Below are 15,963 nucleotides of genomic sequence, written 5' to 3'. Positions count from 1 at the left end.
AAATTAAAATATTAATAGAGTCATAGAGTTTAAGGCCAGAAGTGACCACTCGATCATCTAGTTTGACCTCCTTTTTATATCACAGGCCACCAATGACATCCAACACTCACACACTAAACCCAACAACATGGATGCTTGGAGTTACAAGGATGGACCATGTTCAGAACGAACAAATTGGGAGAAATGTGATGTTGGTATCAATTACAGAAAAGCTGAGGGAATCCACACTTAGATGGTTTGGACATGTGAAAAGAAGATCAGAAAACTATATTGGAAAATAATGGTTACTAGCCTTTCGTAACTGTTATTCTTCGAGATGTGTTGCACATGTCCATTTTACTCTGGTGTATGCATGCCCCACGCACAGTCATCCGAAATTTTCCCCTCAGTGGTACCTATTGGGGTTGCTCAAGTGCCCTCTGCTCCCTTGGGCCACTAGCATCAGTATAAAGTGCCCAGACGATCTCAATTCCTTTTTTCTAGAAACTCTGATGTAGAGAAGCAGGAGGGCGGGTTCTGGAATGGACATATGACAACACGTCTCAAAGAACAACAGTTGCAAAAGGTGACTAATCATTTTTTCTTCTTTGAGTGATTGCACGGTGCATTCCACTCTTGGTGACTTCCAGGCAGTAATATAGGCAAATGAATCAGCGTTTACATACACGCAGAGCATAGCACAGCTCAATAAATTTGGCATCGTCCCTACAGTAATGGGTGATGACATAATGGGAGGAGAAAGTGTGCACTGATGACCAGCTTGCTACTTTAGGCCTGGCCTACACTATGAGTTTAGGTTGAATTTAGCAGCATTAAATCAAATTAACCCTAGACTCATCCACACAATGAAGCCATTTTTGTCGACATAAAGGGCTCTTAAAATTGATTTCTGTACTCCTCCCTAACGAGTGGAGTAGTGCTGAAATCGACATTGCCAGTTTGAATTAGGGTTAGGGTGGATGCAATTGGACGGTATTGGCCTCTGGGAGCTATCCCACAGTGCACCATTGTGACTGCTCTGGACAGCAATCTGAACTCGGATGCACTGGCCAGGTAGAAGGAAAAGGCCCGCGAACTTTTGAATTTCATTTCCTGTTTGCCCAGCGTGGAAAGTTGATCGGCACAGGTAACCATGCAGAGCTCATCAGCACAGGTGACCATGAAGTCCCAGAATCGAAAAAGAGCTCCAGCATGGACCATACGGGAGGTATTGGATCTGATCGGTGTATGGGGAGACAAATCCGTGCCATCAGAACTCTGTTCCAAAAGACAGAATGCCAAAACATTTGAAAAAATCTCCAAGGCCATGATGGACAGAGGCCACAACAGGGACTCAACATAGTACGACATGAAACATAAGGAGCTGAGACAAGCATACCAGAAAGCCAAAGAATCAAATGGATGCTCTGCGACAGAGCTGCAGACATGCCACTTCTATGCTGAGCTGCAGGCAATTCTGGGGGGGCCGCCACCACTACCCCACCCCTGTCCGTGGACTCCGATGATGGGGTACTCTCAGTTGCCATGCCTGAGGATTTTGCAGACGGGGAAGATGAGGACGACGAGGTTGAGGAGACCACACAGCACACTGTTCTCCCCAACAGCCAGGATCTTTTTCTCAGCCTGACTAAAATACTCTCCCAAGGTCATATCCTGGACCATGAAGCCAGAGAAGGGCCCTCTGGTGAGTGTACCTTTGTAAATATAAAACATGGTTTAAAAGCAAGTGTTTTTTAATGATTAATTTGCCCTGAGGACTTGGGATGCATTTGTGGCCTGTACAACTACTGGAAAAGTCTGTTAACGTGTCTGGGGATGGAGCGGAAATCCTCCATGAAGCTTTCCTGGAGGTACTCTAAAAGCCTTTGCAGAGGTTTCTGGGGAGAGCAGCCTTATTCTGTCCTCCATGGTAGGACACTTTACCACACCATGCTAGTAGCAAGTACTCTGGTATCATTGCATGACAAAGCCTGGCAGCATATGGTCCTGGTGTATGCTGGCATTCAAGCAACATCGGTTCTTTATCTCTCTGTTTTATCCTCAGGAGAGCGATATCGTCCATGGTAACCTGGTTGAAATACGAGAATTTAATTATGGGGACATTCATAGGTGGCCTACTGGGCTGTTTGCCTGTGGCTGAAAAGAAATCCTCCTCGCAGTTAGCAAAGCGGTGGGGGGCAGAGGAGGCACTGGCACTGAGCTGTTTGTGTTTGGCTAGCTGGGATCTTCCCTGATACCAGCCACGCAGTGCGGTGGGGGGGAGGGTTAAAGCAGTCATCCAGAGAAAAGGATGGGCTGGTTAGTTTGTACTGAAATCACATATGCTATATAATGTGAATAGTTTTGTTCACCATGAAAGAGTATACCCACTGTTCTGTAAAATGTATCTTTTTAAATACTTCTCTCCCTTTTTTTCCTCCTGCAGCTGAAAATGTTTCAAGCCTCCCTCCTCTGTCCCAAAGGCTATCTCAGATAAATTGGCGAAAAAAATGTATGTGCGATGAAATGTTCTCTGAGCTCATGCAGGCCACCCACACTGAAAGAGCTCAGCAGAAAGGGTGGAGGGACACAATAGCACAGGACAGGAAAGCAGCCACTGAACGTGAAGAGAGGTGCCAGCAGGAAGATCAGAGGATACACGAAGCAACACTACTGCGGGAACAAACAGACATGATCTGGCGTCTGGTGGAGGTTCAGGAACGTCAGCTGGAGAGACTTCCGCTGCAGCCCTAGTATAACCACCCTCTCTCCTCCCCATGTTCCATAGCCGCCTCCTCACCCAGACGCCCAAGAACGCGGGGGGTGGAGGGGTAGGCTCCAGGCACCCAATCACTCCACCCTAGTGGACAGAAGGCTGTCATTCAACAAGTTTTGAAGTGGCCTCTTTCTTCCCTCCTCCCCTCCTCTTCCGCCCCACCTGGTCGACCTTGTGAGTTATCTCCCTATTTTTATAATCAATTAATAAAGAATACATGGTGTTTAAATGATAGTGACTTAATTTCCAATCTGTGATCGAAGGAGGGAGGGTGGTTTTCATACAGGGAATTTTAGAGTCAACCAAGGGGGTGGGTTTTCGTCAAGGAGAAACAAAAGAACTGTCACACAGTACCCTGGCCAGTCATGAAAATGATTTTCAAAGCTTCTCTGATGCACAGTGCTTCCTGATGTGCTCTTCTAATCGCCCTGGTGTCTGGCAGCATGTAATTGGCCGCCAGGCGATTTGCCTCAACCTCCCACCCCGCCATAAATGTCTCCCCCTTACTCTCACAGAGATTGTGGAGCACACAGCAAGCAGCAATAACAATGGGGATACTGCTTTTGCTGAGATCTGAGAGAGTCAGTAAACTGTGCCAGCGATCCTTCAAATATCCAAATGTACACTCTACCATCATTCTGCACTTGCTCAGCCTATAGTTGAACAGCTCCTTACTACTGTCCAGGGTGCCTGTGTACAGCTTCATGAGCCAGGGCATTAAGGGGTAGGCTGGGTCCCCAAGGACAACTATAGGCATTTCAACATCCCCAACAGTTATTTTCTGGTCTGGGAAGAAAATCCCTTCCTGCAGTCATTTAAACAGACCAGAGTTCCTGAAGACGTGAGCATCATGAACCTTACCTGGCCATCCCACGTTGTGTTGGTGAAACGTCCCTTGTGATCCACCAGTGCTTGCAGCAGCATTGAGAAGTACCCCTTGCGGTTTATGTACTGGCTGCCTTGGTGGTCCGGTCCCAAGATAGGGGTATGCGTTCCATCTATCGCCCCACCACAGTTAGGGAATCCCATTGCAGCAAAGCGATCTACTATGACCAGCACATTTCCCAGAGTCACTACCTTTGATAGCAGCACCTCAGTGATTGCTTTGGCTACTTGCATGACAGCAACCCCCACAGTAGTTGCCCACTCCAAATTGATTCCCGACTGACTGGTAGCTGTCTGGCGTTGCAAGCTCCCAGTGGGCTATTGCCACTTGCTTGTGAACTGTGAGGGCTGCTCTCATCTTGGTATTCTTGCGCTTCAGGGCAGGGGAAAGCAAGTCACAAAGTTCCATGGAAGTGCCCTTATGCATGCAAAAGTTTCGCAGCCACTGGGAATCATCCCAGACCTGTAACACTATGCAGTCCCACCAATCTGTGCTTGTTTCTCGGGCCCAGAATCGGCGTTCCACGGCATGAACCTGTCCCATTAACACCATGATGTCCATATTGCCAGGGCCTGCACTTTGAGAGAAGTCTGTGTCCACGTCCTCATCACTCTCATCACTGTGCTGCCGTCGACTCCTCACCTGGTTTTTCAGCTTCTGTTTCTGCATAAACTGCACGATACTGCATGAGGTGTTACAATGCTCATAACTGCTGCGGTGAGCTGAACGGGCTCCACGCTTGCCATGTTATGGCATCTACATGGAAAAAAGGCGCGAAATGATTGTATGCAGTTGCTCTCACGGAGGGAGGGGCGACTGACAACTGTAGCTATCCCACAGTTCCCTCAGTCTCCTCCAACCATTTGAATTCTGGGTTGAGCTCCCAATGCCTGATGTGGCAAAAACATTGTCGCGGGTGGTTCTGGGTATATGTCATCAGCCCTCCCGCCCCCCTTCATGAAAGCAAAGGAAAAAATAGTTTCTCGCCTTTTTTCATTGTCAGTGTATGTCTACTGGATGCTGCTGGCAGAGTGGTACTGCAGTGCTACACAGCAGCATCCCCTTGCCTTGCCTTGCGGACGGCAGATGGTGTAGTATGATTGGTATCTATCATCATCGTCCTGTGGGTGCGCCTGGCTGGCCTCGGTGAGGTCAGTAGGCGGTGCTTGGGCAGACATGGGTGCTCCTGGCCGGCCTCGGTAAGGTCGGTTGGGTGTGCCTGGAAAAAAACGGGAATGACTACAGGTCATTCTCTCTTTAAGTTCTGTGTAATGGAGATTCAGTCCTGCCTCGAATATCATGTGAGCTGGAGGCTTCTGCCTCAGGCTGCTCTCCCAGTTGGCAGCACCACACAGTTGCGCCTACCCCTTGCTCTCATGGCTCATGAAGCCTGGACAGTAGTAAGGCGCAGTCCAGCTATAGGCTGAGCAAGTGCAGAATGGTAGTTCACTCTACTTCCCTGTAAGCCATCCGTCCTCTCCTCCCCTCTTTGATCTCTGCTTGCAGAGGCAATAAAGTCAGTGTTGTTTCAAATTCATACATTCTTTATTACTTCATCACACAAATGGGGGGATAACTGCCATGGTAGCTCAGGAGGAGTGGGGAAGGAGGGAAGCAACAGGTGGGGTTGTTGTACGGGCACCCCCTAGGATGGCATGCAGCTCATAATTTCTGCGGGACGTCTGGGGCTCTAACCCGGAGCGGCCGCTTGCATCTGTGGTTCTTTAGTAGGCTTGCCTGATATTCTAGGCAGCACTGAATCTCCATTAGACAAAACTTAAAGACGAGGATGACCTGGGGAGTCATTCCCATTTTGTCTAAGTGCCCCCGACCGACCTCACGGAGGCCGGCCAGGAGCACCCGTAACAGCAGCAGATGGTACAGTATCACTGGTAACCGTGTTTGCTAACTTGCAAAGGCAAGGAGCTGCAGCTGCTGCTGTGTAGCACTGTCAGCAGCATCCAGTAGACATACAGTGAAAAAAGGCTGAATGGGCTCCATGCTTGCCGTGCTATGGCGTCTGCTTGGGCAATCCAGAGAAAAGAGTGTGAAATGATTGTCTGCCATTGCTTTCATGGAGGTTGCGGGGGTGAGGGTTGACTGATGACATTTTCCCATAACGACCTGCAACAAATTTTTGGCCCTATCAGGCATTGGGAGTTCAACCCAGAATTCCAATGGGCAGCAGTGACTGCAGGAACTGTGGAATAGCTACCACAGTGTACCGCTCTGAAAGTCGACGCTTGCCACGGTTCTATGGACACACACCGCCGAATTAATGTGCTTAGTGTGGATGCATACACTCGACTTTATACAATCTGTTCCCAAAAATTGACTTATGTACAACCAGAATAATTTCATAGTGTAGACATATCCTTACAAATGTCCTGGATAGGGGTCTGTGCTAAGAACACTGCTAAGAACACTGCTGAAGTTGCTTGCAATCTCATGGAATGAGCAGTCAGATTACTTGGCGGATAAACGCCTGCCTGATCACAACAAGTGTGGATACATGAAGTTATCAAGGATGAAATTCGGTGCAGACACAGGGAGACCTCTCATTTTGTCTGCTACAGCCATGAACTATTAGGTGGAATGCTGAAACAGTTTAGTCTTTTCTATGTAGAATTCTAGAGCGTGTCTAAAATCCAATAACTGTAGTCATTGTTCATTCTTATTTGCACAAGGCTTTGGAAAAGACAGGTAGGTAAATTGCTCTATTACTATGAAATTGCTAAACTACTTTTTGGAGGAAACTCAAGTGAGGACATAAATACACCTTATCTTTAAAAAAGACTGTGTATGGTAGCTCTAAGGTGAGAGCATACAGTTCAGAAACTCTTCTGACAGACATGCTGGCAATTAAAAATATCACCTTTCAAGAGAGGTATAGTAAGGAGCACGTTGCTAACAGCTTCAACGGTGGTCCCACAGGTTTTGGGAAGACCAGGTTCACATCCCAAGGAGGATCGGGTTCCCTTACTTCAGGGTACAACCTTTTTAGGCCTTTGAGGAATCTGACTGCCATGGGATTTGAAAAAACAGAGTGATTGTCCACCCGAGATGGACAGCGCATATTGCTGCCAGGTGGATCTGATAGAGGGTCCTGCTAAGCCTTGCTGTTACAGGTGCAACAAATAGTTGAGTATATTTTGGATGGATGAATGCATTGGCGAGACTCTGGTTTGGGAATCCCAGAACAAGAACCGCTTCCATTTTGTTGGGTAGGCCATGCTGGTGGAGGGCTTTCTACTACTTAGTAAGACCTGGCGAACTTGCTCCGAGCAAGCCTGTTCTTTGGGATTTAGCCATGCAGCTTCCAGACTGTTAAATGAAGGGAACGCAGGTTTGTGTGGAGCAACCAGTCATGGTCCTGAGAGATCAGATCCAGGTGCAATGGGAGTGAGATTGGGGTCGCTACTGAGAGGTCTAAGTGGAGAACCAATGTTGGTGGGGCTATAAATATAACCCACTTGAACTTTAGTGGCACTCTGTGTAGGAGTGGGATTGGGGGAAGAGCATAATAAAATTGTCCCATCCAGGGTAGCAGGAAGACATTCATAATGGAATCTGGACTGCGGCCTTGAAGGGAGCAGAATTGGTTACACTGTCTGTTGTCCTTGTTTGCAAACAGGTCTAGTTGGGGAGTCTCCCAGTGCTGGAAAATGCTTCTAACTACATCTGGGCAAAGAGACCACTTGAGACAGGAGCAAGACCTGCTCACATGATCTGCCAGCTCCAGAAGTTAAGAGGACTTGATGGGCTGTACAAAATTCCCATAGGTGAACTGCTTCCTGACAAAGGAGGGAAGAGTGAGCTCTCTCTCCTTGCCTATTTATGTAAAACATGGCTGCAATGTTGTTTCCAAATAAGCTTCTGCCCCTGATATGAGGCAGGACCATCTGACAGGCAAGACAAACCGCCTTGAGTCTATGACATTGATATGAAAAGAGAGTTTGCCAGAGAGCAAAGACGCTGAGTTCTGATGAGCCCCAGGTGAGCTCCCCATCCTAGCGTTAATGCGTTTCAGACCAGAGTAATTGATAGTTGGTGGCGGATGAAGGGGAACGCCTGCACAAACATTGAGAGGATCCAACTACCAATTCAAAGAGATGAGAACCTGTGAGCGTACTGTGAGCACAATGTCAAGGTGGAGATGGCTTGACGAGTATACTGAGGCCAGCCATGTCTGGAGAGGTCTGAGATGCAATCTTCTGTGTTGTATCACATATATGCATGAGGCCATGTGGCCTAGGAGCCCAACACCATGTCAGGCTATTGTGATTGGATGATCTTTGAAGTGTGTCACCAGCAATTGGACTGATTGGAATTGTAACTTGGGGACGAACACTCTGGCCGAGGTAGAGTTCAACAACGCCCCAATAAACTCTATTCTCTGTACCAGACAAAAGGTAGACTTGTCTGCATTGATCAGAAGGCCTAATGCTATGAACATCAACTGGCTGAGTTGAACTCTGAACACAACCTGAGCCATGGACCAGTCCTTGACTATCCAATCATCCAGATAAGGTAGACCTGAACCTTTAATCTCCTCAGGAAAGCTGCCAATATGGCTATACACTTTGTGAACATGCAAGCACTGCCAACTGGTAATGTGAATTCTGGTTCAGTCAGAGGAACATTTCTTACTAATGCCACGGCACTCGGTGCTGAGTCTGACTGGCCTGACTCAGATGAAGGTCTCAGTGTCTCCTCCATGAGCAGAAACTTTAGCCTGGCCTCCCAATCCATCTTTGTGTGAGGCTTAAAATCCTTGCAGATTTGTCAATGGTCCCCAGTATAAGCTTCCCCCAGGCACTTTAAGTAACTAGTGTGTGGGTCATCCAGGCATAGCCTTGTTGCAGGAAATGCAGGCTTTAAGCGTGATGACCGAGGCATCACTGGGAATTGGCCAAAAAATGAAACACTGAAATCTAACTACTTAACTAATACTATTTATAATATACAGAGGAAAGTCCACAGAGAGAACTTGCAAATGCAAGAAGAGCAGTTCCAGTGACCGTCACAGGAGGTAAGAAGGAACTGAGATGGGACAGGGCTGGCTGGGTGCTTCTTACTGGCACCAACATTGTGTGGCAGTAGAGGGTACTCGAGCCGCACCAAAGGGCACGATTGAGGAAAAAAATACAGCAACTGTGGAGCATGCACACACCAAGAGAGGAATGCACATATGCAATCACTCAAATAAGAACAGAATATTAAACTTCAAAGTGGAGGGTAAGAAAAGAGTTGAAAGATCCAACACTGGATGGATAGATGTCATACAAAGAGATCTGGTTAGCTGTGGAGTTTCTAAGGAACTGAGTCAAAAAGACTGAAATGGAGAAAAAGGATTCGAAGAGCCAACCCCACATAAATGGAATGAAGGCTAAAAGAAGAAGGGGAATTATGGCAGCACCCAGAAACCCCAATCAAAATATGAGTCCCATTTTGCTAGACTCTGAACAAACACATATGAAGACAAGGTCTGTTCCCTGAAGAGCCTACAATATAATGAGATAAGAGGCATATGAAGGGTAAAGTGGAAGAGGAATATAGTCTAATATATACATTTTTATGTCTGGCGGCAAAAGTGCCTCTGTAGTGCCTCGCACATTTCCCCTTCTTCAGAGGTCTTTAAACAACACATACACCCCATAGTCTTTTTCCTTCAATCACAACCCTTCTTGGGGTCTGGTTTCTTTATTTACAAAGTTCCAAAAATGCAAACAGAAACAAACACACACACAAATGAATTTCTCCAATCACTTACAGAGTCCCCAGAAATATGTCTCAGGGCATGACTCTTACCTCAGTGACAGAGGGAGTAGGAAAAGGTTTACTTCCACAGTCTCTCTTACCAGCTTGTGGGTGCCCTAACCAAGCTGACTCCCTTGCAGCTTCTCAGAGTCAGTCCCCTCTTTCCAGAGCAGCAATAGCTCTCTTATAACGAACCAGTTGCTAGAGGTTCCTTCCTTGCACCAGATGTCTCTGGTTGTCTCATTTAGCAAGCCTGCTCCAGGCTTCTAGGCTCCTGCATGCAGTTCCCTCTCTCCCTCTGCTTTCTCACAATGTACATATACACATTTATAATCATTTAAAAATGATAAATTCATAAAATGCCAATAGACATCCTGTTTGTCCATCAAACCACCTTTAATTGACTGATTTCTTATAGGTATCACTGTAGAATGGTTCTGAGGAAATATCTGAAAGAAGCAAAGGGTAGAGACTTTACCTTCCTACTTTATCATTCTCAACTCCCTTTTCTATTTCCCCTTTGAAAATCCCAGTTTGTAATCCCCCCTTCTGATTTAACATGAATATGGTGTTTATAAAGACTATGTTTTCCCCAAAATTTTCTCTTCTATTTATGAAAAAAATACAGATGTATTCAGCTTGGGTTCCTGTCACCATTCTATTCTATTTTGTTTTTTGATCAATAGTTCATTACTGAAATTATATTCACAAATATTCACATAATTTCAGTCAGTCACATATTTATGATAACATTATAATCAATTTCAGAACACACATTGTGGCTTCATAATTAGTTATAGAACAATTTCTCAAACAATATTAACCATTGAAAGCACGCATGTATTATTAGGACAATTTTCAGATGTTTTCACTATTAATGATGTCATAGCCATATCTGTAATATCCACTGTAAAGACATATTTTCTGTCATTGTTCCTTTTCAAATGCTTTAATTCAGTAACAAAATAGCAATAAAAAAGCACTAGGATTAGAGTACCAGATTCTGATTTCAGTTACATCAGTGAAAATCTTGAGTAATTCTATTGAATACCTGGAAAAATACATATACACACATTTTATATCCTTCCCACACCAATGTTGGCATATAGGGTGGAAACCATCTCTTCCATTCATCTGTGTAATTTGTTGCCACTTCCATTTGCTCGGTGGTGTTCGCTCAACTACTCTGCCTTTCCTGACTAAGATTCTTTTTAAGGTTTCTCTAAGGCAGGGTCCCCAAACTTTTTTGGCCATGCCCCCACCTTACGCAGGCTGCACCCCCCTGGAAGCCAGGGCCAGGAGTAGGACCAGAGATGGAAGCGGGAGCCGGGGGTGCTGTGGGCCGGAGGTACGGCTGAGAGCAGAGCCACAGCTGGGCCTGGGACAGGGATGGGACAGGGCCAGAGCAGAGCAGGGGGGCTAACCCAGGCCCCGCTGCATCCCCTAAATGTTCCTCCATGTCCCCCTAGGAGGGCACACCCCACAGTTTGAGGACCACTGCTCTAAGGCAGCCTCATTTCCTTAAATCAGTCGGTATTCACTTGACAAGCTTCATGTGGAAGTCTGTGTTGTCATCCAAAGTATATGACCCAAATATCTCCAGCACTTCCTTCTGATTCTGGTGCAAATGAGCTGCTAGTTGGTGATATTTCAGATGATTCCATGTTTCCACTGGTGAAGAGGACTAATTTTTCCCCAAACTTCATTGAACAATTCTGTCAATTTCATTAGATGGGGGTAGCAAGTACTTTTAGCATTGCTGCTGTAATTTGATCATCCTCCACTGCCTTGTTATTTTTCAGCTTTTTTACTTCAGCCTGTGCTTCTGATATCTCTATTGGATCAATGTTAGTGTCAAGTTGATCAGATTCACATTTCATCAGATCTGGTGCTGTGGTGGGGCTGAGTCTACTGAGTACTTCTTTGAAATGCTCTGCCTATCTGTTTTTCTGTTCTACCTCAGTTGTAAACATTTTTCCATCTTTTCTTTTTATTGGCTCATGTCCTGTTTTGAAATTTTCACACAGAGTTTTCGTCACTTGGTAAACAGCTCTGTGATTCCCTATCATAGCAGCAGCTTCAGCTGCTAGCTCTACAACATAAGCCCACCTGCTGCACACTCATGTGACTGCTGGTCCCAAGCCCAGGTAAAGCGGGGAGGGCTGAACACAGGGCTAACCATTTGGCTTTGTAGAAACATCTTACTGGTTATAGAAATGGAATCAGGCTACCATTCTGTTAAAAATTAACTATGCTGACCCCTAATGCTGCATGACAGCTCCTGTGAAAGCCGGAAGCCAGGAACCCAAAAAACTGACACTATCACAATAAAACATTCCAGAGTTGGTTACTGAAACATGAGAACAACATTTCAAATACAAAAGATCTCAGCAATCATGAGGGAGATGGACAACTATAAACTTTAAATTCTGGGTATCAATGAGAGCAGACTGATAGGTGCAGAAAACAAGCACTTTAAGCAAAAGAAAAAACATCTCATTTACTCAGGTTGTAGTGACAACAAACCCTCAGAGGCAGTAATGCTCATTATAACAGATTCTGCTGAAAAATCACTCATCAACTGGGAACCTATTAATCCATGCATCGTTTTTGCCAGATTCCAAACCAGATTCCTAAAGATGTCAATCATATAGCGCTGACAGAAGAACATAGCAATGAGGACAATGATAAGTTCTATGTGGGAATATACACCAGTGTGAACGAATGCAGAATTTGGATCTGTGTATTTTATAAGGATTACTACACTTTTTAAATGGATAGAATCAATTTTTTGGCTTGTGTCTTATAATAATAAGTAAAGCACGCTATCATAGCCCAGAAATGTACAGATTATTATGTCCATTGACAATCAGTAATAACACGCTACAACATAAGCACAGACATTTGTTAAGGATCACAAACTACACCAGCATTTAAGTTTTTGTTAAAGACAGAAAACAAAGTGGTGGCTAATACATTTTCCTTAAGTAGGTGGTCTTGAAAATACTGCATTGTACTTTATTTAAACATAAGACCCTGATACTACAAAGACTTCTGAACATGCTAGAACGAGACTATGTGAGTAGTTCCATTGACATTATATATCAAGACAATAATTAAAATTCTACTGTAAGTGCATCTGCTTCATCCAGCTTAGCAAGAGCACTGTGTAAAAGAGCATGAACCTCAATACTTATAGCAAAACAAGAGGCAACTCAAACGTTTTAGCAATGAAAAATCTGATGATTTTTAATTACATAAATTATAAATAAAATGAGCGTTTTAAAAAGAACTGTTTAAGTCTGAAAAATGTAATACCGCTAAAAATGCTTGTGTGTTATGTGTTGGCGAGAAGACAAAATGGCCAGATTCAATTAAAAAGAGAACATACCTGTTACAGTTTTTGTTTTGACAGGGCTGCTGGCATACTCAGAAGCTTGATTTGACTGCTGCTTTGCCAAAGGCACACTTCCAACTGACACCTCATCCTCTTTTTTTCTCGTTACTGGCATACCAAGTGGAACAGTTCCTACGGGCTGCTAGAAACAGGAAAAAAGTAAGTGCTATATGGTGACTAATTCAGAGACAATTAACATATATGACAGAACATTACATCATCATAGAAAGCGTATCATAAACTGTTACTTCGCCCAAAAAAACTCCTAGAAAAATAACTTGAAATTATAATTCAAGCACATACAATGTGAAAAATTTGCACACTGAACTCCTTCAGTATGTATTAAATAGATTAAAATCCTTAAATATTTTTAGATCCAGATTTCTGCATGTAACTCTTTGTTCCTGAAAACGCTCTGAAATATCAAAAAATGGTAATATTTTGTCTGTAAACTAACCAAAACTTAAAGAATAAATCTGGACAAATGACAATGACCACAGAAACACTGAAGTCTGGACGTCTGAGGTTCCCAGAAACTGAAAGATGTTTGTATGAGATATGAATTCTAAGACATTTTAATAAATAATAATAATGATAAATTGTACAGTCCTTTATATACAAAGCAATTTACAAACTTTGCCTAATTAAGCCTCAAAATGTTGGATGAAGTAAACATTTTTATTATTTACACAATGCCATGTATATACCAGGTGCTTTATAGGAAAAAAAAAAAAGATGAAATCTATACCTTAAATACTAAGGACCACCTTCTTACAGTTACTAATGTTGAATATCATCTTATCTCTTTGGCAGTCTGAGTAAAATCAATGACGCTACACATGAAGTAAGATATTGCTTAATATGAGTAAGGGTATTAGAATCCATTCCTAAAGTAAGTGTTACTTTCCCATTTATGGAGTGGAGAAATAGGTCGAGAGAGATTAAATGATTTACCCAAGGCCAAACAGTGAGTCAGTGTCAGTGCTGAGATTAGACTCTAAGATATGTCTTCAAGCCATCAAGACATGTTTTCTTTTTAATGTATGTTATACAAAAAATCAAAATGACAATACTGTGGGCCACTGCTACACAATTGATCATTAGGCTCTTTAAGTAAACAGCCCTTCAAATTGTTTTAGAAGCTACACCATACCTGGCAACAGTCACTGGGAAATAGGAGATTTTTTTCCCCAAAGCCTGACTGTTAGTAGGAGAGAACTATTACACATTCCCAATGCTGATTTTGCTTTTGTTTATTGTTTACAGATGATACAGTTTCTGTGAAGACCATACAACAGGGTTACACATACTTTAATCAAGTTTTTTGTTGTTGTTTAAGTTTGTTGGTACTAGAGTGATAATGTAATTCATATAGACGAGAAAAAAGAAACCTCACACGTTGCATGAGGAATCTTTGTGGGAAACAGTTTGTGTCAGGCAGGGGTTATGTGCCTGTAAATTTCCCCCAATGGAAAACAGATTACTGCATTAAGCATCGTGCACACACACAAAATATCATCCATGGACGAGTGACTGCTAAACACCTTTAATAATGCTTAGAAACTCCACTAGGAAAATAAGTTAGTGCAAGAAAAACAAACTGCTCATCAGAAAAATCCAGCATCTACTGAGGAAATAGCATGTTTTAATCATACCCCAAAGAAGCCAACTTGAACGCACCTACAGTGGGATGTGAGACAGAAAAGAGCAACCCCACTGCTGTAGACAAATAGAACACCCCAGGATATGCCCATCAAACACCCGCCATGCACCAAAAAGCCCTAAAAGTCATTCTAGCAACGCAAAAGGAATTTTCAGTCAGCACTGGAAAAGCAAGATAAGGTTTATGGCGTAAAATTATTTTCCATAGGGAAAGGTAGGTCAAAAGAAAATGTGTCAAGCACACTTTTGTCAAGACACATTTAGTAATACTACATTTCTCTTTTGAAAATTTAGCCACTTATCCTTCTATGACTATTTTATATGGCAAAAATGATTGCACCTTTCCTACCGCCTTAGGGTGACCAGATAACAAATGTGAAAAATCGGGACGGTGGTGGGGGTAATAGGAACCTATATAAGAAAAAGACCCCAAAATCGGGACTGTCCCTATAAAAGTGGGACATCTGGTCACCCTATACCGCCTACCATTGAGAATCTTTTCCTTCTACAATTTGGCATTTCTGGATATGACACGGCAAAGAGTGCTGGCATGCCAAATTAAAGCAGTGGCTTGGAGAACATGACCAGAGACTATGAGACACAATGAAGTTACAGGCTGGAGACTGACTGCCTAAGCAGCAGTTCCGCAGAAAAGGACCTGGGGATTACAGTGGATGAGAAGCTGGATATGAGTCAACAATGTACTCTTGTTGCCAAGAAGGCTAACGGCATATTGGGCTGCATTAGTAGGAACATTGCCAGCAGATCGAGGGAAGTGATTATTCTCCTCTGTTCAGCACTGGTGAGGCCACATCTGCAGTATTGCATCCAGTTTTGAGCCCCACATTACAGAAAGGAGGTGGAGAAATTGGAGAAAATCCAGTGGAGGGCAACGAAAATGATTAGGGGGCTGGGGCACATGACTTCTGAGAAGAGGCTGAAGGAACTGGGCTTGTTTAGTCTGCAGAAGAGAAGAGTGAGGGGGGATTTGATAGCGGCCTTCAACTACCTGGAGGGGGTTTCCAAAGAGGATGGAACTCAGCTGTTCTTAGTGGTGGCAGATGACAGAACAAGGAGCAATGGTCTCAAGTTGCAGTGGGGGAGGTATAGGTTGGATATTAGGGAACACTATTTCACTAGGAAGGTGGTGAAGCACTGGAATGGGTTACCTATGGAGGTGGTTGAATCTCTATCCTTAGAGATTTTTAAGGCCTGGCTTGACAAAGCCCTAGCTGAGATGATTTAGTTGGTGTTGGTCCTACTTTGAGCAGGGGATTGGACTAGATGACCCTCTGAGGTCTCTTCCAATCCTAATCGTCTATGATTCTATGAAAGTGGTATGATGGAAATAAATTGTCTTTAGAGACAAAATCTACTTCTGAACCATTGTCTCAACAACGTAGAAGTATATGTAACACCACTAGACATGTAGGGAAAACCATCAAGACTGTAATACTAAGAGAAAGATGGAAAAAAAATAGGGCCATATATTGAATGCACAAG

At 43.9% G+C, this 15,963-nt stretch overlaps 1 protein-coding gene across 8 annotated transcripts in view; it reads right to left on the bottom strand.

The window, feature by feature from the left end:
• The window catches only part of VPS13B (vacuolar protein sorting 13 homolog B), a 913,516-nt gene that overhangs the window by 454,879 nt on the left and 442,674 nt on the right, over nt 1-15,963 (bottom strand). For 6 of the 8 annotated variants that reach the window (XR_007772613.1, XM_050940452.1, XM_050940449.1 and 3 more), the window contains exon 21: nt 12,793-12,940. Coding sequence is in view for 7 of the 8 variants with exons in the window: in XM_050940452.1 (XP_050796409.1) it covers nt 12,793-12,940 (148 nt within the window). In the remaining variant the exon portion in view is untranslated. Of the gene's footprint in view, nt 1-2,002; nt 2,069-12,792; nt 12,941-15,963 lie in introns of those variants that run through there. The other 2 variants (XM_050940456.1, XM_050940451.1) reach the window with 2 other exon arrangements.

The sequence above is a fragment of the Gopherus flavomarginatus genome, chromosome 2, assembly GCF_025201925.1.
Source record: "Gopherus flavomarginatus isolate rGopFla2 chromosome 2, rGopFla2.mat.asm, whole genome shotgun sequence".
Classification (NCBI taxonomy): Eukaryota; Metazoa; Chordata; order Testudines; family Testudinidae; genus Gopherus; species Gopherus flavomarginatus.
Note: the sequence above shows the minus strand (reverse complement) of the source record. Positions and strands in the feature narration are given on the sequence as shown.